Below are 24,032 nucleotides of genomic sequence, written 5' to 3'. Positions count from 1 at the left end.
TTTGATTTCTCTTAAGTTTTAGCATTCTGGTAGCACTGCTGTAAGGAGAAATTCTGTTTCTTTACCATCAAGTTGTAAAATAGGAGTCAAACCACACATGCTCATAAAATTTAAAGTGACGAGTTTGTATACATCTTGGATATATCTGTTTTAACTTGCTTATTTGTATATGTCTTCTTTTCTAGGTTTTTTTTTTTTCCCTCCCTGATTGAAAGCTGTGTTGTCAGATGTTTCAAGGATGGCTGTCCCTCTGATTGTAAAATGGGGTGGACAGGAATATTCAGTGACCACACTTTCAGAAGATGATACGGTGCTAGATCTCAAACAATTTCTCAAGACCCTTACTGGAGTACTTCCAGAACGCCAAAAGTTACTTGGACTCAAAGTTAAAGGTAATTCTTTCTCTTCCACTTTCTTGCATTCATGAATTTGGTATTTGCTATAATCTGTTACTTTCTTTAATAAATCTTTCTCTTTGAGATTTATTTAAGAAATTGTTTTAGTAGTAAAAGTAAGAAGATTAAACTTTACTAGAAAATACCACCACTATTAAGATTTCTTCTGATACTCTTTGTTTAAATCTTTGGCATAGAAGTCCCAGATGAAACAGTATAATTTATTTTTTTGACATTTATCTTCTAGCAGAACCATTTCATTACAGCTTGGGCCTTGTACTGGCACCAAATTATATTTTCCATTTTGAAAATAATGATATTTACAAATTATAGACAATGTTTCTATCTAGTCTAAAAGAGGGTTTCATGGTGTTTGTATCTGTCATATCCTTGAAGGGTGATTTTGGGTCACAGTTAACCTGCAGTTGAATTTTTTGGGCACTCGATTTTCAAGGCTTTTGTAAAGGGCTAAATTAATCTTGAATAATAAAATAAAACCTTAATCTTTTTGTTTGGTTTGTTGAATAAAGGTGTTCTTCTAAGATGGAGTCGGGGGGAAAAAGCAACCCCTGTATCATTTGCTATTTCTAGTTGTATTAGGTATAATTCTAATACAGCAATAAAACTTTGACAATTTAAGGAAAAACAAAAACAAAGAAAACTTAACTTCTGTGGAATCTGTACCAAACCATTTAATGTTAGGGTTTTGTATAATGAAATAGTGAAACCAGCATGTGAACTTTAATGAGAAAACAGTCATTTGCTTGTATTGTAGGCAAACCTGCAGAAAATGATGTTAAGCTTGGAGCTCTCAAACTGAAACCAAATACTAAAATCATGATGATGGGAAGTCGTGAGGAGAGCTTGGTAAATGTTTACTTTTGTTACCGTTTGTCCCTTTGAAGATATTACGATTTATACTATACTGTTGTATCATAGTTCTAATATGTTAAAGTTTTAGTGTGGCAGTCAGTGAAAAAGAAAAACTGCACAGTGAACAGAATATTAACTCAGTAGAAAAGAAACAAATGTTTTAGTATAGCTAGTCATAAGTATAGTAGTAGTCCAAGTGGTCACATTTAACATGGTTAATCTGCCCAAACCAAAACCAAACCACTGCCTTCGAGTTGATGCTGACTCATAGTGCCCCTGTGGGAGATTAGAACTGCCCCACAGGGTCTCCAAGGCTAAATCTTGATGGAAGGAGACTGCCTCCTCTTTCTCCTGAGGAGTGGCTGGTGGGTTCGAACTGCAGACTTTTTAGTTAGCAGCCCACTTCTTTAACCACAGCACCACCAGAGCTCCTTAAACCTGTCCAGTGGACATAGATAATGAATTGGTGTGGAAAATTTTCCACAGTGTTTGCTTAAAAGGGTCTTGAACACAAATTGTACCTTTCATTTAATTTTTATTCTAGACATGTTTGTAATGTTAAAGATAATATGGTAAAATAAAACTTCTTTTCATCTTAATAGGAAGATGTTTTAGGTCCACCCCCTGACAATGATGATGTTGTCAATGACTTTGATATTGAAGATGAAGTTGTTGAAGTAGAAAATAGGTGAGTGCTTTTCACTCTCAAAGGAACTTGGTTGTAATGAAAGAAAAAGTGAATGTTTCATCTGATTTTATTTTTTCCATTAGAGAAGAAAACCTACTGAAAATTTCTCGCAGAGTTAAAGAGTACAAAGTGGAAATTTTAAATCCTCCCAGGGAAGGGAAGAAGCTTTTGGTACTAGATGTTGATTATACATTATTTGGTAAGTCAGCTAATGATGTTTTTCATCATCTTTTTTCTATGACAGCCTTTTTATGGCCACTCTTGGTATCTTGATGAATATTTTCCAGGGTATGCTTGTCTGTAACTACTTTTTCTTTTACTTATTGATGAAGATTTAATGAACATTTTCTCAGCCATTAAATATTATTCAACAATTTTCTGGTGCGGGGGAGGGTCACAGTATTCTAGTCTAGGGATACATCATTATTTAACCAAGTCATTCCCCACTGATTAACATTTAAATTTCTGTAAGAAGTATTTTTAAATTACTTTTTAATATTTTAATCCCTGATGTTCTGTTTAATTATATTTGAGTCTTAAACTTAAAATATTTCATGTCAACCAACAAAGAAAAATGTTCATTTCATGCTCAGATATTGTCAAGAAATGATTAATTAACTCCTGATATTAGAATTAACTTATTTACCTAGACTCTTAAACCTTAAGCATATATCATAAATTAATGTATATTTGTTTTAAAATGTAATTAATTATTAAATTAATTAGACCTGTCATTTTTGTGAGATTCAATTACATCTGGAAGGGGATTAGCTAAAAAAGGTGAGTGTAGGTGGCCCTAATCTCTCTTTTGTTATCATAAATTAACATCTGTACTTTAGAAACTTGATGAAAAAAAACAAAATTTACAATTTACTGTATGAACCTAAAGTCTAGGTATTGCTCTTTGCAAATTGAGCAAAATCAATAGATTAAATCTGAAGGATATGAAATTGTGTGCTTTGAAAGACATGTATATTTCATTCAAGCAGTTGCAGTTGTGTGTTTATGTTATATTTCATAAGCTTCATTGATACTATGTACTTGTCCATGGTAATGAACTAATTATCATTTATGATTGATTTTCTTTTAGACCATAGGTCTTGTGCAGAGACTGGGGTAGAATTAATGCGGCCATATCTTCATGAATTCCTAACATCTGCATATGAAGATTATGACATTGTTATTTGGTGTAAGCTATGTTTTTTGTTTAGATTCCATGGAAATAAGATTGTTCCTTATAATACTCTGATTTATGAAATATGCCTTAAAATGACCTGTGTAATTTCAAAGGAAATTTCTAATGAAGCATGTCTGACATTGTCAAATCATAACATAAACATGTTTGCCAAATGCCACTGCAATAACTAAGAATAGGAAGGATAGATTATGGTGTCAGAATAAAAATGGCAGTGGTCACATTCAATTTGGGATTTTTTTCTTTCTGGTCTTTATGGTAGAATTCTTGGCACTTCATGCTATTTTTGCTTTCTTCTATGAAGGAAGATAAGTTACAAAACACAAACAAAAATCATGATGTGATACTTCAGAAATAAAGGTAGGCGATATGGATTTACTTAAGAAAAAAAATTAACAAGTAAGTTTAAAGCAGTGATCTCAAATTATGGTTTATAGATTATTCCAAGAACTTACACACCTATGATAAGGTAATGAATTTACGTCAAAAAATAAATTCACTACTTACTGAACACACTATTTATTTCAGCTGACATCTTTTTTTGTAGCAAGACTTCCTTAAAAAAGGAAAGGAGTGGATTGACTTACGTATTCCCTCCCCAAAAACATTAAAAATTGCTTCTGGGCAGTATTATAAGTAGAGAGCTATCCTGATTGTGAATTAAATAAAATCTCATAATTAAAGGTGCTACAATGAATTGTACTGGTTCATTAATAACAAGTCACATAGTTGTTATTGTAATCTGTAAATTTTGTTTGTGCTTTTCCTTATCAGAGTATTTCCGTTGTTCAGTGTTAATAATATTTTGTAGATATTAAAATACATATATTTAAATATATATATCTTAACTATAGTTAAGATATGACCATTTTTTGGTTTAATAAGGTAGGAAGATGTTTTCTTGAAAGCAAATTTTTGTTCAGCATCTCTTGACATCTGGGATGACTTTTAAGAAAAAGTCTGCCCTCTAAATGTTTTTAAAAAAGATTTAGAAATTCAGAAAATATTTTAAAATCATATATTTAAAATAAGTTATTTTTATTAATTATGTTTCATAGTAGCACTTTGGAGCTAAGTAGACAAGGGTTCATTCTGGCTCTACCCTTTGTGACACTGGCTAGGTCACTTAGTGTTTCTGAGACTTAGTTTCCTCATCTGAGAAATGAAGATAACTAAACCCAAATTACAGGGTAGTTGTAAGAGTAAAAATACAGTAACTATCACCATGTCTGACATATAATACTTAATAATTAAGACTTTTTATTAGCTGTGAGTTTTTTTGGTTTTTCATCTGGAAATTATAAATAAAATAGATAACTGAATTTTAAAAAATTGCTTTTTCCTTATTTCATGACTGTTTTCATTGTACGTACATTGCAGTGTAAGTTTTGCATGAGATGATTCTTTTGATGTTTTTTCTATGTGCTAAAAATTTTTAATTTTGAGGACTCAGGTATATCTTTTATTGTAAAACATACAAGTATTTGTTTTATATATATGTATAAATATATGTATATATATTTGTGTATATGTATATATAAAATAAATAAATTGCTTCTTCCCTTTTTAAATACTTAGTATTATCTATATAGTTTAGTCCAGTAACTTGGGGCTGGGAGAGCACACAAAGCTAAGGATTGAGTGATTCCTGAATTGTTAATGCCTTGACATTGACCAGAAACATGACATAGGAACAGTTTCTGAATTTAGTTGTCTCAAATTCCTTCTTAAAGGCTTCTAGAGTCAATGAGCATTAAGTTTGCCAGGCCTGACAAAGGACTATTTTTTGTGGGACCTAGCTAATCTTCAACATTAACTTTAATGTTATATTGTTAGATATGGTTGAGTTGCTTCCTTCTGACTCATAGTGACCTCTCTGTACAACAGAAGGAAACACTGCTTGGTCCTGTGCCATCTGCCTAATTGTTGTTATGTCTGAGCCTACTGTTGGAGCTGCAACAGGCCGTCTCAATGAGGGTCTTACTTTTTCTGGCTGACTCGCTACATTATGAAACTTAATGTCCTTCTCCAGGGATTGGTCCTTCCTGGTAATGTGTCCAAAGTATACGAGATGATGTTTTGCCACCTTCATCACTAAGGCACATTGTGGCTATACTTCGTGAAAGACATTTGTTCATTCTTCAGGCAGTCTGTGGTATAATTAATATTCTTTGCCAGCACCATAATTCAAATGCATCAATTCTTTGGGCTTCCTTGGTCATTGTCCAGTTTTCACATGCATATGAAGTGATTGAAAACTCTATGGCTTGGGTGAGGTGTACCTTAATCCTCAAAATGACCTCTTTGCTCTTTAACACCTTAAAGAGGTCTCTTGCAGCAGATTTTCCCAGTGCGATATGTTGATTTCTTGACTGCTGCTTCCATGAGCATTGGTTGTAGATCTAAGTAAAATGAAATCCTTTAGAACATCAGTCTTTTCTCTGTTTTTTTATGATGTTGCTTTTTGGTCCACTTGTGAGGATTTTTGTTTTCTTTTATGTTGAGGTGTAATTCCTACTGAAGGCTGTAGTCTTTGATCTTTATCAGTAAGTGCTTTAAGTCCTCCTTGCTTTTAGCAAGCAAAGTTGTGTTATCTGCATATCACAGGTTGTTAATGAATCTTCCTCCAGTCTTGATGCCTGGTTCCTCTTCATATAGCCCAGCTTCTCTGATTATTTACTCAACATACAAATTGAATAAGTATGGTGAAACATACTTACTCAACACCGACACACACTTTTCCTGATTTTAAACCATGCAGTATCCCCTTGTTCTGTTTTAACAACTGCCTCTTGGTCTGTTTACAGGTTCCATGTGAGCACAATTAAGTGTTCTGGAATTCCCATTTTTGTAATGTTATCCATAATTATGATCTACACAGTCCATTGCCTTTGCATAGTCAATAAAACATAGGTTAATATTTTTTAGGAGCCCTGGTAGCATAGAGCCTAAGGAATTTGACTGCTAACCAGAAGGTTGGTGGTTCAAACCCACCAGCCACTCCTTGGGAGGAAGGTTGGACAGTCTACTTCCATAGTGATACAGCCTCGGAAACCCAAAGAGGGGTCGCTATGAGTCGGGTTTGGGTATTCTTTGCTTTTAGCCAAGCTGCATCTGACATCCACAGTGATATCCCTCATTCAACATCCTCTTCCGAATCTGGCTTGAATTTCTGACAGTTCCTTGTAGATGTACTCCTGCAACTGTTTTTAAATTACCTTCAACAAAATTTTATTTGCATGTGATATTTATGATATTGTTTGGTAATACTTACATTCTCTTAGATTACCTTTCTTTGGAATGAGCACTAATATGGATCTCTTCCTGTTGGTTGGTTGGCCAGGTAATTGTCTTCCAAATTTCTTGACATAGATGAATAAGTGCCTCCAGCTTTGCATGTGTTTTTTGAAACATCTCAGTGGGTATTTTTCAGTTCTGGGAGGCTTGTTGTTAGCCAGTACCTTCAGTGCAGCTTGGACTTCTTCCTTCGGTGTCATTGTTCTTGATCATATGCTACCTCCTCTAATGGTTGAATATTGACCAGTTCTTTTTGGTATAGTGACTGTATGCATTCCTTCATGTTCTTTTGTTGCTTCCTGTGTCATTTGATGTTTTGCGCATGTTCTTGTTAGGTGCTGTCGAGTTAATGCCTACTCATAACAAGCCTATGTACAATAGAACAAAACATTGCATGGTCCTGCACCGTCCTTACAATCATTGCTATGCTTGGGGCCTCTGTCACAATCACAGTGCCTATCCATCTTGTTGTGGGTCTTCCTCTTTTCTGCTGATGCTCTGCTTTACCAAGCATGATATCCTTTTTCCAGGGATTGGTTCCTTCTGACAATGTGACCAAAGTATGAAAGATGATATCTAACCCTTCTCACTTTTAAGGAGCATTTTGGGTGTATTTGGACAGATTTGTTTGTTCTTCTAACAGTGTATGATTCATTCAATATTCTTTGCCAGCACCACAATTCAAATGCATCAATTTTTCTGTAGAATTTCTTTTTCATTGTCCATAGACTTCTTCGGTATTGCAACTCAAGGTGTGAATTTTTCTTAAAGCTCTTTTCAGGTTGAGAAATACTGAGCATGTTCTTCCCTTTGGTTTTCTAAGTCCAGGTCTTTGCACATTTAATGATAATTCTCTACTTTGTCTTCATGAGCTGTCCTTTGAAAGCTTCTGTTCAATTCTTTTCCTTCACCATTTCTTCTTATCACTTTATCTTTTCTATGTTAATTTTCAGAGTTTCTTCTGACATCCACTTTTGGTCTTTTCTTTTTTTCCTGTCTTCTTAATGATCTTTTGCTCTCTTCATGTATGGTGTCCTTGATGTCACCTGGTGTTTGGTCATAAATGTTTCATGCATCAAATCTATTCTTGAGATGGTCTCTAAATTCAGGTGAGATGTACTCACAGTTGTAATTTGGCCTTTGTGGACTTGTTTTAATTTTCTTCAGCTTTAACTTGAGCTTGCATATGAGCAATTAGTGGCCTCTGGCCTTTTTCTGACTGATGATATTGAACTTCTCTGTAGTCTCTTTCCACAGTTGGAGTAAATGTGATTCCTGCATATTCCTTAAGTGAAGTATAGTTGCCATTTATGTTGTTGAAAAAAGGTGTTTGCAATGAAGATGTCATTAGTCTTGCAAAATTCTATTATGCGGTCTCTGGCATCTCTTCTATCACAAGTATATTTTCTAATTACTGTGAGCTACCTTCGTTGTTGCCAATTTTTGCATTCTAATCACTAGTAATTATCAGTGCAACTTGATTGAATGTTTGATCAATAACAAACTGCAGAAGTTGGTAAAATCTTCAGTGTCTTCATTTTGGGCATTATTATTTGGTATTTAAATTTGAGTAATAGTTGTATTAACTTGTCTTCCTTGTAGGCGTACGGATATTACCCTATCACTGACAGCATTGTACTTCAGGATGGATGTTGAAACATTCTTTTTGACAATGCGATGCCATTCCTCTTTAATTTGTCATCCTGGCATAGTAGAACATATGATTGTCTGATTCAGAACAGCCAATATCAGTTCATATCAGCTCTCCAATACCTAAAATACTGATCTCTGTGTTGCATTTCATTTTTGAGAACTTTCCATTTTCCTCGATTCACATTTCATACATTCCTTGTTCCAATTATTAATGGATGTTTGCAGCTGTTTTTTTTTTATTATTATTATTTTGAGTCATGCCACAACAGCAAATGAGGGTCCTGTAAACTTTACTTCATCTACATCATTTGGTTTGACTCTTCTTTGAGGAGGCAGGTCTTCCCCAGTTGTATTTTGAGTGCCTTCCAACTTCAGGGGCTCATCTTCTGTTACTACATCAAACAATGTTCTACTGCCATTGATGATTTTCACTGGCCAGTTTTTTTTCAAAAGTGGACCTCCAAGTCTGTCTTAAGTCTGGAAGCTCTGCTGAAACCTGTCCACCATGGGTGACCCTGCTGGTATTTGAAATACCAGTGGCATAGCTTCCAGCATGACAACAACATGCAAGCCACCATAGTACAACAAACTGACTTTTGATATACAACATTGATATACTGATGTACTATATATACCTGGGCATTGCCTGGAAGTAGAAAATGAAAGAAAGTTGACATGCAGGTACCCTAAATTTAAGTTTGGAATTGATACAGAAGAATAGTGGCAGGGCTGTTTTTAAAAGGGAATTTTTGTCTTGATTTATAAATTTCCCAGGTTCTAAATTCTACTGAGTATTGGTTACCTGTACTTTATGAATAAAAGTTATTTGCATTTTATTCTGCTTTGAAGATACACTAAAGTAAATTTATTTTTATAAATATTTCAAACAAAATTATAAATATGGTAGGGACTGTTATATGTAATGCATTTAAACTTTAGTTTTATTTAGAAAACTTACTCATACGGAAGAAAGTTTTTAACATGAAATTCACACTTTTCATATGTATTGTATTATCATTCCTCATATTTTAGCTGCAACAAATATGAAGTGGATTGAAGCTAAAATGAAAGTAAGTGTTAGAAAACAATCCATTTAAAAATGTTTTGAAACTGCATTTGTCTTGTTAGAAGTTTTAGAAATTAATTTCGTTCTCATTGGAAAGCCTTTAGTAATAAGCAAATACCGACATCAGGAGTAGAAGTGTGATTAAAGTCTGTTTAATGACAGAGTGTATTGAATACCTAAGTTTTTTCAAGAAAATGTACTGCTAAGCTTACCCTTGCTTTTCTTTTCTCATTTTATAATAAAGATTTCTTTCTTTGGCTATGATGTGTTAAAGGGTTAACACTCTTCCAAAATGATAAATTAGGAGGTAGGCTTTGTCTAGTTTATTTTCCTTGGACTGCCATTTATTGACTTAGCTTAATGGAACTAAAATACTTGCAACTTGTTTAGCAAGATGTGGTAGCTAAGGAGGTAGAAAGTTGGCATTGTGGGAAATGGCAGCTGGAGTCATCAGGAAACCTGAGATTTCCCATGGTATTATATTTTAACCACATGAATATTTGTGTTTATAGGAGCTGGGAGTGAGCACAAATGCAAACTACAAGATTACCTTCATGTTGGACAGTGCTGCTATGATAACAGTGCATACTCCAAGGAGAGGATTAATAGATGTAAGAAGTCATTTTACTTATATTTAATAAGACTTGTTTATTTTCTAATGTCCTTTTTGTTTATACTGATAGAATAAATTGTAGAGTTTATAAATTCACCTGAGTGGATAGTGAAGTGACAATTGTGTTTTGACATAAGAAAACATATTTAAGGTTAAAAGATCCAAATCTTAATGTTAAAATTAAAGACCTCGAGACTGGGCTGTCAAGAAAGGAACTTGTAGTTTTGGAAAATTGTTTGTAATGATGGTAGCTTAGTGGAGTAAGTGAGAAAAATACTGAATATCAAGGAATATATTAGCAACAGAAGAAACTGGTAAGCAGAGACAGAGCACCAAGATGCATGTACCTTGGAGTTAGGTATGAACAGGCCTAGAGAAGAGCAACAAGAAACATTAGAGAAATGGCTGGGCTGAAAAATTAGTACTCTTCACTTTGTTTCTCATCAAGCAATTAGCTACATTACTGAGCACCTCCTATCTGCACAGCCCAGAAATAGGCACTACTGACGGCACATAACAACAACAACAACAACAGGAATAAAGAGGTGAGTGAGATGTCCATGGCTTCTAGAAGCACACAAATAGTAGGAATTGGGGAGAGCTCAGGATACTAGGAAAACTTAGATAGCATTAAAATTCTCAAAATCATAAATAGTTTATAAGTGCTTGCAAGTTTTTCAACAAAGGAACTACTGCACATTTCAGAGGGAAAGACTGCATATATTTTATTATCTACTAAAGTAGTATATTCACAAATCTAGAAGTAAAAACAGGTTCGGAAAATGTTCAAGCATAGAGAAGTGTTTATAATAGTGAAAAATTAAAAGGGATAAAAATAATTGACAATAGACAATTGGATATATAAATTGTTGTTCATCTGTTTAACAGAATGCAGCTAATCATTTGACATAATAGAATATGTAATGATACTAAAAATTTTTCATAATACATCAATGAAGTGAAAGAAGTATTTTGGCAGTATTTGCAAGCCGTTTGTTTGGTTCAGGGTTCCCCTTAACAAAAGACCTATGAACTCTGCGGCTACTTCTGTTTATAAAAAAGACTGGAGATAAATATATCAGAATATCTAATTGTTACTCTTGGTATTGGATTGTAGGTGACTTAAAATATTTCTTTGCACTTTCTGTATTTAAATTTTTCTGCAGTTTTATAACTTTTATAATTGAGAACAAAGCATTCTATGCTTTAAGGAACATGGTGGTTGGCCTAATTACAAAATGACAGCACTATTTAGGAGGATACAGGGTTTCTAAACCTAGATGTCAAAAAGGCTAATTTCTTGAGGCTTTTATTGTTAGCCAAGAAAACCAAGAATCTTGCTTACTGTGTTGGTTCACAGTATGTTTGTCTTCAGGTATTTGAGAGGTTTGTATCAGTAGTAAGTAAATAGTAGAAACAAAATCAGGAAAATAAAATTTTAGTAAAATTAAACTTTTCAAAAATATTTATTGGAGTAAATAGGGCACTAAGGGTAAAAAAGTTTTCTTATTAGAATAAATTCTAGGACAAAAATAAGACATTTTTAAAGAAGCCAGGAGGAATTCATGAGGAAGCCTTTGTCAGCAATAAATGAGATCCCTGCCTTCAGGAAAAAGTAATTTTCTTTAAAAATTATTTTTCTTTATATTTTTTCTGTGTAGTAATATGATTCAACAATAAAAATAAAATACATAATGAAAAGTCTTCTTCCAATCTGTGTCCCCTTGCTGCTTAATTTCTTTCCTATAAGCAGTTACTTTTATTATTTTTGTGGTCTTACCAAGATTTTATGTTAAATACCAAAGATTCAAATATAGAAGGGGTTATCATTTTGAAGCCTTGTTTTAAGGATTCAGAAATAAGAGCCAGAATTTACAAACTTTGGTGCGTTTGAAGTCAAGCAATCAGATGCCCGAGGAAGAATACACCTGTGCCACTGAATTGTTTAAAATCTTCCTGTGTAAAATATCTAAATTATGAATTAAAAGAGGCAGGTACAATAAAGGCAAATACTATTGCATACACAATACTGCAGTATCAGTAACAGCAAACACTAATCTTCAGGAGGATACATAGGTAGATCTAGGCAAATGAGAATATAGCTATGACCGTATATAGGTTTGGCAGACAGTGTTCCTACATGTGTATTTATATGTGCTGTAAAAATGTCCATATGCAGTTTAAATATAACAGGAGACAAAGTTAGAGTAACTTCTTAGCCACAAATAAGCACTTTGAGGGAGTGGGTCACTGGGCCTTCAGGCTGGGGACCGTGGTCCAGGGGGACAGCAAGCTCTAAATCGGCACAACATGGTATACAAAAATACTGTTCTATACATATTTCAGTGAGTAGCGACTAGGGTCTTAAAAGCTTGTGAGTGGCCATCTAAGTGGCAACTATTGGTCTTTCCTCATCCCAAGCAAAGAAGAGTGAAGAAAAAGTTGCATGGAAACCGTCCAAAGGACTGGTGGACCATAAAACCTCAACCTATATGATCCACAGACTAGAAGAATTAGATGGTGCCTGGCTACCAATGCCTGCCACTCAGAAAAGGATCAAAATTGGAGATCCTGTACAGAGTGGGGGAAAAATGTGGAACAAAACTCAAAATAATAAAAAAGACCAGGCTTACCAGTCTGATAGAGACTAGTGAAACCCCTTAGTCACTCTTCAGGCCTGGAATTGATTTCACTCCTGTGGCTTAACTCTTAGCCAAACAGTAGACAGACCTATGAACTGAATACACCAGGGAGTAAATGCATTTCTTAGAACAGTCAGTCAGAGGAGATCAGAAGGGCAGCATATGCACAGGGAGGAATATAGTCAGGAGGACGTAGGCAAAAAGGACATAGGGAAAGGGTAACTACAGGGAGGAAGTGCAGGGAATATAACCAGTGTTACAAAACAAAATGTGTATGAACTGTTGATGTAGAACAAATCTGCTTTGTGAAATTTCACCCAAATCATAATAAAACATTTAAACAACAACAACAACAAAAAATTTAAAGGCTTGGAAGCCCTATAGTGAAGTTCAACAGGATTGCTGTGAATGACTTGAGGGCAGTGAGTTGATCGAAGAAGAAATCTCAGAAAAAAATTAAAAATATTTTAACTAAATGAAAATAAAACGTCAAGATCTGTGACATGCAGGAAAAGCAGTATGCAGGGTACCAGAAGGCTTGAGGTTCAAACCCACCAGCCACTCCTCGGAAGGAAGATTGGTCAGTCTACTTGCGTAGAGATACTGCCTTGGAAACCCAAGGAGGGGTTGCTATAAGTCGGAAATGACTTGATGGCAGTTAGTTTGATTTATTAGGAAAGAAAAAGAGATATGTATAACTTTAGTTTCCACTTTAGGAAACTGGAGAAAGAAAAGTGATTTATAAGCCTAAGTAAGAAAAAGAAAACAAATAATAAAAATCAGAACAGAAATCAGTGAAACTGAAAACAGAAAAGCAATAGAGAGAATCAATGAAGGTGAAAGCTGGTTCTTTGAAAATACCAAGAGAGTTGACATCTCTGGTGAGTTGACTAAGAATAAAAGAGATGTGACTCAAATTACTAGAATCAGAAATGATTCTACTACTAACTTTACAGGAGTAAAAATAATTGTAAAGGAATACTATCAATTCTATGACAACAAATTTGATAGATGAATTGGACCAGTTCCTTGAAAGATGCAAATTAAAAATTCACACAGATAGAAATAGATCATCTGAATAAGCCTGTATCTGTCAGAGAAATTGAATAAATAATAACTTCAAAAAAGTAAGCACAAGGCCCATACAGTTTCACTGGTAAATTCTAAACATTTAAGGAAGAAATGGTACCAATTTTTCTACATTGTCTTCCAAAAAAAAAGAAGCAGAGCAAACACTTTCTAATTCATTCTATGAGGACAAAATCAATAGCTTTCTTATATACCAGTAATACACAATTAGAATTTTTTAAAAAATATTATTTATAAATAGGTTTAAAAGCATAAATCTAACCAAATTTATACCAGATAATCTGTGCAGAAAACTATAAAACCGTGAGAAAGAAAATTTAAATTAATGGAAAGTTATCTCATGTTTATGAATTGGAATACTCAATATTGTTAAAATGTCAATTTTTCCTAACTTGACCTATAGATTTAGTGCCATTCCAATCAAAATCCCAAAAGGCTATTTGTAGCTATTGAGAAACTGATTCTAAACTTTATTTAAAGTTTGGAAAGGCAAATGACTAGAATAAGCAACATGACTCTGAAGAAGAAAAAAGTAAGAGGTCTCATTCTATAGTTTATTTTAAAACTATAGTGATCAAAAAAAGTGTGAGATTGCTGAAAAATTAGACACAAAAGATCAGCAGAATAGAAAGCCCAGAAATAGACTCCACAAATACAGTCAGCCAGTCTTTGACAAAGAACCAAAAGCAAATAAATGGAGATACAGTAATCTTTTCAACAAATGATGGTGCCATTAGCTATCCATATGAAAAGAAAAGTGAACCTAGATACGGAATATACATCATTCAAAAACATAATCCAAACTGGATCTTAGACCTAAATGTAACATGCAAAACTATACAACTTCTGGAAGAAAATAGAAAATACGTGTCTTGATTTGGTGATGAGTTTTCAAATACACGAAAAGCATGATCCATGAAAGAAAACATTGATAAATTAGATGTGTTGAAAATCTCTGCTCTGTGAACATCACTGTTAGGAGAATGAAAAGATAAGCCATTTCTGATAGAAAATATTTTCAAAACATATATCTGATAAAGAATTTGGGGGGAAAAAAAAGGAGGTACATTGTCCCTCACTAAAGTTTTCTATGTGACTCTCAAGCCTTGAGGAGGCATTTATTTGCCCAGGAAATCATGTGATCACTTAGTAGAAATCTTAAAAATTATTTCCCATCATTTTGTAATTACTAAATAACTACTCTTCATTTGACCCAAAATTTTCATGTTAAAATTATGCAGTTTTACGACGGGTTTAGTTTTTGTTGTTGTTGCTGTTGTGTGCTATCTTGTTGATTCCAACTCACAGTGACCCCATAGGACAGGGTAGAACTACTCATCAAGTCTCCAAGACAGTAATCTTTACAGAAGCATACTGCCACATCTTTCTCTGGTGGAGGGGCTGGTGGGTTCAAACTGCCAAAGTCAGTTAGTAGCTGAATTCTTAACCAGTGTGCTACCTTCTTTTAGTTCAGTTACACCTGAACAGACTTTTCACAAGTTAACATTGTGGGATACATTGTGCTTCAAAGTGTATTGCAACTCAGTTATGATCAGTCTACAAAACAACTGCCAGCCACTATCCTCTTACAGGGAAAAGGGAATACTCTGGTATAGTTTTCCAGTGCATTCTGTATTATTTCTGCCTTTTGATTTAAATCTGAGTTAAATCTAAACTTTGGTTTTAAGGTAAAACCTCTTGGTGTTATATGGGGAAAGTTTTCGGAGTTTTACAGCAAAAAAAACACCATTATGTTTGATGACATAGGAAGAAATTTTCTAATGAATCCACAGAATGGACTAAAGGTAAGGCGGTTTCACTTCTATGTGCTCATGTAAGGAGCTCTGGTGGCATAGTGCCTAAGGCGTTTGACTGCTAACCAGAAGGCTGGCAGTTCAAACCCACCAACTTGTGGGAAGGAAGATTGGGCAATCTATTTCCATAGTGATACCACCTCGGAAACCCAAGGAGTCACTATGAGTCGGATCTGACATGACAGCAGTGTTTGATTTTGGTTTTATGCTCATGTAATCTGGAGGATATAGAACTTAAGCATTGATTGATTTTCATAAATTTGTTTAAGTACTGTATTATGGATACTTGCAAGAAAAACTTATGTATTTAGAATAATGCATATGAAATTGAACACATTCCCCTTTGTATTGGTATCTTCTCGGTTAGCCAGTGTATCCCAGTGTTCTATTTTTAATTAGTTCTGTGGTGCAACCTACGCTTATTGCCATTGAGCATCAAAAGTGAAATAATCAGACATTTTACTTGGAATCTTAGAATTTCTGATGCTCTGGTTAGCTGGAGAACTGACGATAAGGTTTTTTTTTTTTTTTTTTTTTTAAGTAAACTAAGAGGTTTTTGAAATGCATAGATGGCAAGTAGATCTTAGAATTATAAAATGCTACTGCTGGAAGGACCTCTGGCATCTTGTCTACCTACGTAATTTTGTAGAAACAATTTGATGGTCAGAAAGTTCACGACTTGCCTAAGATTGTGTATGTAATTGGTTGATGTTAGAATTTGGGTTAGAATCTAAGTGACTTGGTTTTCGGATCATTGATAATTTTAGCATGCAATCTTGTATAGATGTGATGCTGGTGATAGTGTAAAATTGGTAAGAGAAATCTGAAACTTAAAAATTTTGGTACCTCTGGTTGCTTAAATGTCAGCAAATTATGAAAATGGAAAAGATAGCTTTATATTATGGTACTAATATAGATAGAGATTCCATTGAAGTGGAAATCCTGACACTAAGATATTTTTATTATTAGTCCTGAATTTTTCCCAGCAAGGTGTGTTCTTGGTAATTTTCAAAGTCAAGAGAAAAACTTCAAGAAAGGCTGCATAAATGTATAATGATAACCAGCTATATAAATAATTAATAGGAAAAGACTGAAATGAAAATCATTAATGTTAAGATTTATCTCCCTCTCCTGTTAGATCCAGCTTATATTTTAGTTAACTTATGAATGAAGTGATGTGAATGAAATTATTTCATTAGGAAGAAGTAACTGGAGTGATAGAAGGGGAAAGTGAAGCAGTGTTGAAAAGTATAGTAGCCACATAAAGGTTCAAGTACTGTAAGAAAGTCGGTGTTGTCAGGTTCAGGCTGAAAAGAACAATAAGGTGAAAAATGAAAGAGCTTTGAACTTACATAGACATACTATGACTGAATTTATTCAGTTGAGGGTAGTACAAAAGTATTTTTAGTTTAGATCTACTTGGTAATATTTTAACTTCATCAGCTCTCATGAAATTGATACAGGTTTGTGTTGGTTTTTCTTATTGCAATGTGAAATGCTGAATAATGTTTGTTTCCCAATAGATAAGACCTTTTATGAAAGCACACCTAAATCGAGATAAAGACAAAGAACTTTTAAAATTAACTCAGTACCTGAAGGAAATAGCAAAATTAGATGACTTTTTGGAGCTAAACCACAAATATTGGGAAAGGTAAGTGCTAAGTTGCTTATTCTTTTTCTCCTTATATTAATAAATCAATAAATAATCTTATGACACCTATATACACATAATTCTTCATTTTCATTTAAAATGGGTGAATGCTAAAAATATTTTTCAATCCAGTGACATCTCCAGAAAATATTTTTTCCCTTCTGTCTTAACCTCTCACTTGTTCATACACCTGTATCCCTTAAGTTCTTAAAAAATGCTTTTAGTGGAGAGGACTTTAGAGACTCACACAAATTTATGGTGCTATATGTTAATTCTTTTGTGACATTAGGTAAGTCATTTTTGTAATGTACCATATGAGATGTAATCCTGGAAAGTTTATAAATTACTCTATATGTGATCTCTGTTCATAGCAAACAAATTTATTCCACTAGAAAAACAATTATGATCTTCTTATCTGAAGATAACCACTAGTACCATGTTAGTGGATAATCTTCCACATGTTTTGTAAGCAAGATGTGTGCATAAATCTAGATACAGAGTGCATATAAACAAGATTTTAGAAGGGAGGACCTCTGGAGAAGTGGAAGGGATTATTAGGTACTGCAAGTAAATTTTGAAATTAGATCTTCAGAGTTGAGTATTTTATTTTAATCTAGTTCTAATAAGACAGCCACAAAACAAACCATTTGTGTAATAAAAGTACTTTTGCTTTCCGATTCTACTTTTGACTTTTCAGATCACTTTGACAACTGGCTTCTTATTTGAGTTTCATGGTCCTATTAGGAAGATAAGGCAGATTCTGAGCATTTTTTATCCCCCATCTTCATTTTGCAGAGAAAATAAATCCATGACACAATGCCACAGAGTAAATAGGTTGCACCATCAGAACTTGTCCAGTTCTGACTTTAAGAACTCTTTCCCTATCCCATGTCACTGATTATGGCACTTCATAAATATTAAAAATAGATACAAAAATTTTAATTATGTGGTATATTCTTATAAATAATATGAAGAAAAATTTGCCTGCTTAGTAAATTAATACCTTTGCATCTTTGACAATTTTGATTAAAGTCCTTTAGCGTCTTTGACTCACTATCTTTAGACTTATCACAGTCAGAACAAGTCATGCAAGAAAAAACGGTCTTTCAATGGAGTTTGAGTTCTATTTAGAAATTACAGAACTACTTAATATATTCCACATTTGCAAGTAAGGTAACATGGAATGACAGTTAAAGAGCACAGTCTCTGGAACTAAGCTGCCTAGTTTTGAGTCTGAGCTCTAGCCATTGTCTAGCTGTGTGAATGTAATTTGATTAACCTATTCATAGGAATAATTTTTAATAGAGAACTCCTCTTAGAGCTGTTGTTAGGACTAAACAAATTCATACATGTGTTTAGAACAGTGCTTGGCACATAAGCAATCAACAGATGTTAGCAACTAATAATTCATTGTTAAAAGCTTTGTTATTTCTTTAAAATAAACTGTATTCCTTTGGGAAAAGAGATTGGTATAAATTTAGTATGAAACATCTTTGGCATCCTTATTTCTTGCAGATATCTCTCAAAGAAGCAAGGACAGTAATTATAAGTTACACTGACAGTTGCTGAAGATACTGGAGATCCATGAACTTCTTGCTTTTATGCTAGAAATCATTATGATAGTGCTGGACACTGAAGCAAATACCAGACTGCTTATAATCTGTCTTCCAGTTTTTTGTAAATTTAATTTTATATTTTTTGAAGATCATAGCAATATGCTTTAAAAAAAATCCATTTTTTCCTATATGTATATACTGTTACTCTTGGAAAAATATTTTCTCCAGCATTGATGACTAAATTTTTTCATCTCCCCAAAATGGAGAAAAATGTATGCTCAACAATGTTATTTTGTGACTTTGGAAACAAGTTATGTCTTGTGTTTTTGTCTTACTATGTTTTTTTCTCACTAACTCTAAGACCAAACCCATCTTGAAACTAGTGTTTTTCCCTTTAAAACCCTCTCTTCCCACCAAAAAAAAAAAAATTTGAGTGAAGGACCTAGGATTTAAGTAAGCTGACTGAAATTTTTTTATTCCTTTGTTATAGACACAGTTTGTCATCTGTACTCCACTACTTAGATCTTTAAATTCTGAGCTATCTCAGTTTGGTCTGTATGTGTGACAGTGTTACTTGAGTCAAACTGGAAAATGTCAGCTGTGATACAGATATGTCATAGTATGAGAAATAGAAAACATAAGACTAAGGAATAAAATAAGGAACAAGAGTGTGTCGTTTTTGGTGTCTTAAATTGAAGCACTCTACAGCCATTGTCATAAAAGGAGTTAAAGACACTTAATTTTAAAGTGGGGCATATCTCTGATTCTGCCCTAAAAAGCATGAACAAAAGTTTTTGTTCTGTTCCAACTATATCTAGTCTAAATGCAAACACTGTAACATGTCAGTAAAAATATCACCATAGGATTAAAAAAATTTTGCATTGCTTAAGCCTGCAATATAGATATGTAATTTGATTACTGTTTTGTATTGACAGTATTGCGTTACACGGTTACTGTATTTGAAAGGAATATGATCCTTTCAAATTAACGTGGTGTATATTGTTCTTATGGGACTATTTCAGTGGTGTAAATAATAAATACCTTTTCTTAAAACTTTGGTTACTTGCTCTATATTATCCCAAATATTTAAATATTTATTAAATCACAAAAAAAACATTGGATTCAGGCAAAGACCGCTTGAATTTGTATGCTTTTAAAAGTGTGTATATTGCTATTGATGCATTTGGGATTAATTGTAGCAGTTAGTTAGAAATGTTAAATTACTTAATTCAAGTAAGCACTATGTTTCAGAAGGATACACAGTATTTCTTTGTGACAGGTTATTACAAGGATTTATAGTACAGAAGAGTTTGAGAGATTAAGTAATTGAATGATTTAGTTAAAATGTGTTTCTTCATTATGAGCCTAAGTTTACATATTTGGAGAGATAATAGAATTTTTTCGAGTATTCATTTCATTGATATATTTTTCCACTGTAATATTTTATTATTTCAAGAAGGCATGGAAGGGACTTGATCTTTTTAAGAAAACTGACACTTAAAAGTCAATTATTAAAATAGGTAAGAAAGAATAGATAACTTTGTAAATCTGTATAAGCTAAAATACAAAACAAGCACCAGGAAAAGGGTGATTTTAAAGAAATCGTTTTCTGCCATTAGGTGGAGCCCAAACCAAAGTTGATTAGCAGGTAGGCTTAACTAAGTCTGGGAGAATGTAGTCCTACTGGGCTTGTTGAGAGCAAGCGTGCTATGATTCTTTCATAGAGTATAGGTGTTTTAGTTTGCCTTCTGCATCTCCTAGTTTATTGAACAGATCTATATATATGGAATACATAGCATAGCCAAGAGGTCACTTAATTCAGATACATAGTCTAGTAAATTACCAAATAATTTTTATGATACATAAGTTCCAGACTTTCTAACAATTATAACCTTATAAACTATTTTAACCCACAGACTCCACAGATCATTAAATTTGATTCAGGGCAGTTGGAGATCTAGTACTCCCTTGGGTCCTAGTTACAAAAATCTGTTATTGGACTAATGATTCCTGTAGCAGCTACTCAGTTTAAAAGGAGTAGAATAGATCAACATGTTATTATAGTACACAACTGAAGTATGTTCGTCATTCAGAGAAAGTAAAATAGTTTTTTGTGGGGGTAAAGATGGAACTATGGGACTGGGAAAGAAAAGATATGCAGAACTCTTGAGAAAAAATTTATGGTTTCCACTGAAGTATTTATACATCAAGACTCATTAACTGGAATAGCAGCTCAAAGGATGTCTCTAAAGATTAAATGCTTACATATTTATTTAAGGATATACTAGTTTTGGGAATTGCTTTAGGGAAGCTATGTGAGTCAGGAGGTGGCGGTGCTGAGTATTTAGAGGCTAAAGAGAAACCCTTTGAAATTAGTTTCATATAATTATCAAAGACTTCTGACAGATGAGTGTGCATTGTAAGAACTAGTACAAAAATCATAAGGCATACTAAGGTGGGCAGTTTGAATCCACGTGACACTGGATGAGAAGATTGATGATTTACTTCTGTGAGATTACAGCCTTTGAAAACCCTACGGAATACACTTTTACTCTGAAACAATTGGTCGGATTTGACTCTGTGGCAGTGAGTTTGGTTTGTTTTAATTTATTGGTGTAGTGGCCTAAGACATTTGACTGCTAACCAGAAGGTTGGCAGTTCAAACTCAGCAGCCACTCCTCTGACGGAAGATTGGGCAATCTATTTCCATAAATATTTACTGCCTTGGAAACCCTATGGGTGTCGCTATGAGTCAGAATCAGCCTGATGGCAGTGAGTTTTTTGTTTTTTGATGTGAATGTTAGATGTTACTAAAAGTGTTTCAGAGCATGTAGCTATCATTGAGCTGTATGTTCTTGGAAGTGAGTATCAAGACAGTAGCAGTAAAAGGAAAACAACCCTTGATTTCACAAATATTGCCATGGGTTCTAAGAATTCTAAACAATCAAGGAAAGAAGAATGAGTAAACACCTTTTATGGCCTGGCTGCTTTTATAAGTATTCAAAGGCTTTTAAGTCTGCAAGTGCTATTTAGTCTTGACTGGAAGACCAACACCTTAGCTCTGCCAAAGAGAGCGTGATTGAACATAAGAAAGATGTAAGCAGCATTGCAATGCATCTTGTATAGGGAATGTTAACTTTATTTTATAATCTCCCAACAGTGGCAACCAGCTGTTTGCAGAAAAGAGCTTACTAAGTTTCCCATGCAATGTAAAAATGAAAAATCATTCGAGACCAGCGTGTTTAAAAATTGTTTTCCCTAAAAATATAGTAAGGTGAATGTTAATTCCTTCATAAGTTTGGTAGAATAAACTGTTTATGCAGGAACCTGGCAGTCAACATTTAACATTATCAGTACCTACTAATAATTATTAATTATTTTATAATTATATAAAATGATCATAAATTTATAATTTTTTAATTATTTATAATTAATAATTATTAGTACCTACTCTATTTCAAGGAGCTCTGGTAGCAGAGTGCCTAGGGCACTTGACTGCTAACCAGGAGGCTGGCGGTTCAAACCCACCAGCCACTCCTTGGAAGGAAGGTTGGGCAATCCTACTTCCGTAGTGATAACTGCCTTGGAAACCCAAGGAACGGTCGCTAGGAGTCGGGGCCGACTCGATGGCAAATAACAACTCTATTTCAAGTACCTACTCTGGTGGCATAGTGCCTAAGGCATTGACTGCTAACCAGAGGCTGGTGGTTCAAACTCACCAGCTACTCCTCAGAAAGAAGATTGGGTAATCTGCTTCTGTAGAGATAGCACCTTGGAAACTCAAGGAGGGGTTGCTATGAGTTGAATCAACTATATCTCAGACACTGTTTTCAGAGGTAAACACAAGATTCTCTACCCTTATGGATCTTATATTTGAGTGAGGGAAACAATAAAGAAGTAAACCAAAAAGCAAGACCAGGTAGATGTATAGAGACCACAGTTTATTAGCAGTTACCAGGGGCCAGAGGATGCTTTTGAGCTGTAGTGTTGGCAAAAATACTGAAAGTACCATGAACCACCAGAGGAACTAACAGATTTGTCCTGGAGGAAGTACAGCGAGAATGCTCCTTGGAAGCATGAATGACCAGATTTCGTCTCACCTACTTTGGTCATGTTGTCAGAAGGGACCATTCCCTGGAGAAGGACATCATGCTTGGTAAAGTGGAGGGTCAGAGAAGAAGGGGAAGGCCCTCAACATGATGGATTGACACAGTGGCTGCAGTGACGGACTCAGGTATAGCAGAGATTGTGAGGCTAGCACAGGACTGGGCAGTGTTTTGTTCTGTGTGTGGGGTCGCTATGAGTTGGAGCCAACTCGATGGCACCTAATAATACCAACAACAGGGCAGAGAGGAGGGGGGAAAGGGGTTACTACTTATGGAGCACTGAGTTACTGTTTACAGTAATGGAAAATTCACATTGATTAAGGCTAAGGGTTGTATAGCTAATGTCATTGATGTCAACAAGTTGTACACCTATTAAAAGTCAAATTGACAAATGTTATGAGATACATATATTTACCAAAAATAAAGCAGATGCTGAGGCCGCTTATATACAAGTAAACACATGGAATTTGATTTCTTGGTTTGGAGGTTTAGGGTCATGATTCCATGGAGCATCCCAGGTATTTGGCCTAGTAAGTGTTTAGTGCCTCAGTTCTACCTCCTAGTTTCTTATATAATACCTGGGGTCTTAAAAGCTTGCAAATGGCCATCTGGGTTACAATAATTGGTCTGTATTTGCTAGAACAACAGAGGAAGGAGGATAGGAGGGGGAAGAATAGGAGGAGGGAATGGAATGTGTAGCTAATTGCCTTCATGAACAACTGCCTCCTTTGGCATGAGACCAGAACTGGATGGTGATGAGCTACTATTACTAAACATTATCATCAAAGATGCCATACAGGAATCCTGATCAAAAGGGGGAAAATGCAGAACAGAATTTCAAAATCACATGGAATCTAGAGTTTCTGGAGCCACTGATGCTAGATGAACCCCTAAAACTGTTACCCTGAAATAACGTTTAAATTCTAACTTTGAACCAAAAATATCCCTTGAAGCGTTCTTTAAACAATAGTTTAATGTATTTAGTAAAAATTGTCTGCCTTGAGCACTGTGCTCTTTAAAGAACTATCTATCTGTGGTCAAATTGGCAACAGCAACTTGAAGGGTTAGATAGAAAGCTTAGGGGGCAGTGAGATTATATTAATGCAGAGGAGCAACTCAGAAAAGGAGGGTGAGAATGGTTGCACAACTTGAAGAATGTAATTAATGTCACTGAATTGTACATGTAGAAACTTGAATTGCTGTATATTCTGATGTATACATATTCAACAACAACAAAAATAAATTATTTTAAAAAGAAGTAAGCCAATAAGAATTTCAAATAGAAGTGCTATAAAAATGTAAAAATATGGTAGAAAGTGATTGGAGGTGGTGGAGTTGTAGTCAGTGATTCACAATAACATGAGCTAAATTTAGAATGTTTAGATATAGACTGA

At 34.3% G+C, this 24,032-nt stretch overlaps 1 protein-coding gene across 1 annotated transcript; it reads left to right on the top strand.

Moving 5' to 3' along the window:
* Window positions 1-238: 238 nt before the first annotated feature.
* On the top strand, window positions 239-18,519 carry UBLCP1 (ubiquitin like domain containing CTD phosphatase 1). The gene is made up of 10 exons (XM_007949920.1): window positions 239-392; window positions 1,171-1,262; window positions 1,871-1,956; window positions 2,040-2,155; window positions 3,047-3,145; window positions 9,134-9,171; window positions 9,680-9,778; window positions 15,200-15,316; window positions 16,849-16,976; window positions 18,492-18,519. Exons 1-10 carry the CDS (start codon window positions 239-241, stop codon window positions 18,517-18,519), a joined length of 957 nt encoding a protein of 318 aa, XP_007948111.1.
* Window positions 18,520-24,032: the final 5,513 nt, after the last annotated feature.

The sequence above is a fragment of the Orycteropus afer genome, unplaced genomic scaffold (assembly GCF_000298275.1).
Source record: "Orycteropus afer afer isolate SDZICR_OR568_19922 unplaced genomic scaffold, OryAfe1.0 scaffold00257, whole genome shotgun sequence".
In the NCBI taxonomy this organism is placed as follows: domain Eukaryota; kingdom Metazoa; phylum Chordata; class Mammalia; order Tubulidentata; family Orycteropodidae; genus Orycteropus; species Orycteropus afer.
Note: the sequence above shows the minus strand (reverse complement) of the source record. Positions and strands in the feature narration are given on the sequence as shown.

What these genes read in the sequence shown, in the direction of transcription:
- UBLCP1 (XM_007949920.1), top strand. Translation starts at nt 239, where the DNA reads ATGGCTGTCCCTCTGATTGTAAAATGGGGTGGACAGGAATATTCAGTG. An exon ending in GGATTGAAGCTAAAATGAAA is followed by an intron (nt 9,172 to 9,679) that starts GTAAGTGTTAGA and finishes TTGTGTTTATAG; the next exon opens with GAGCTGGGAGTGAGCACAAA. An exon ending in ATCCACAGAATGGACTAAAG is followed by an intron (nt 15,317 to 16,848) that starts GTAAGGCGGTTT and finishes GTTTCCCAATAG; the next exon opens with ATAAGACCTTTTATGAAAGC.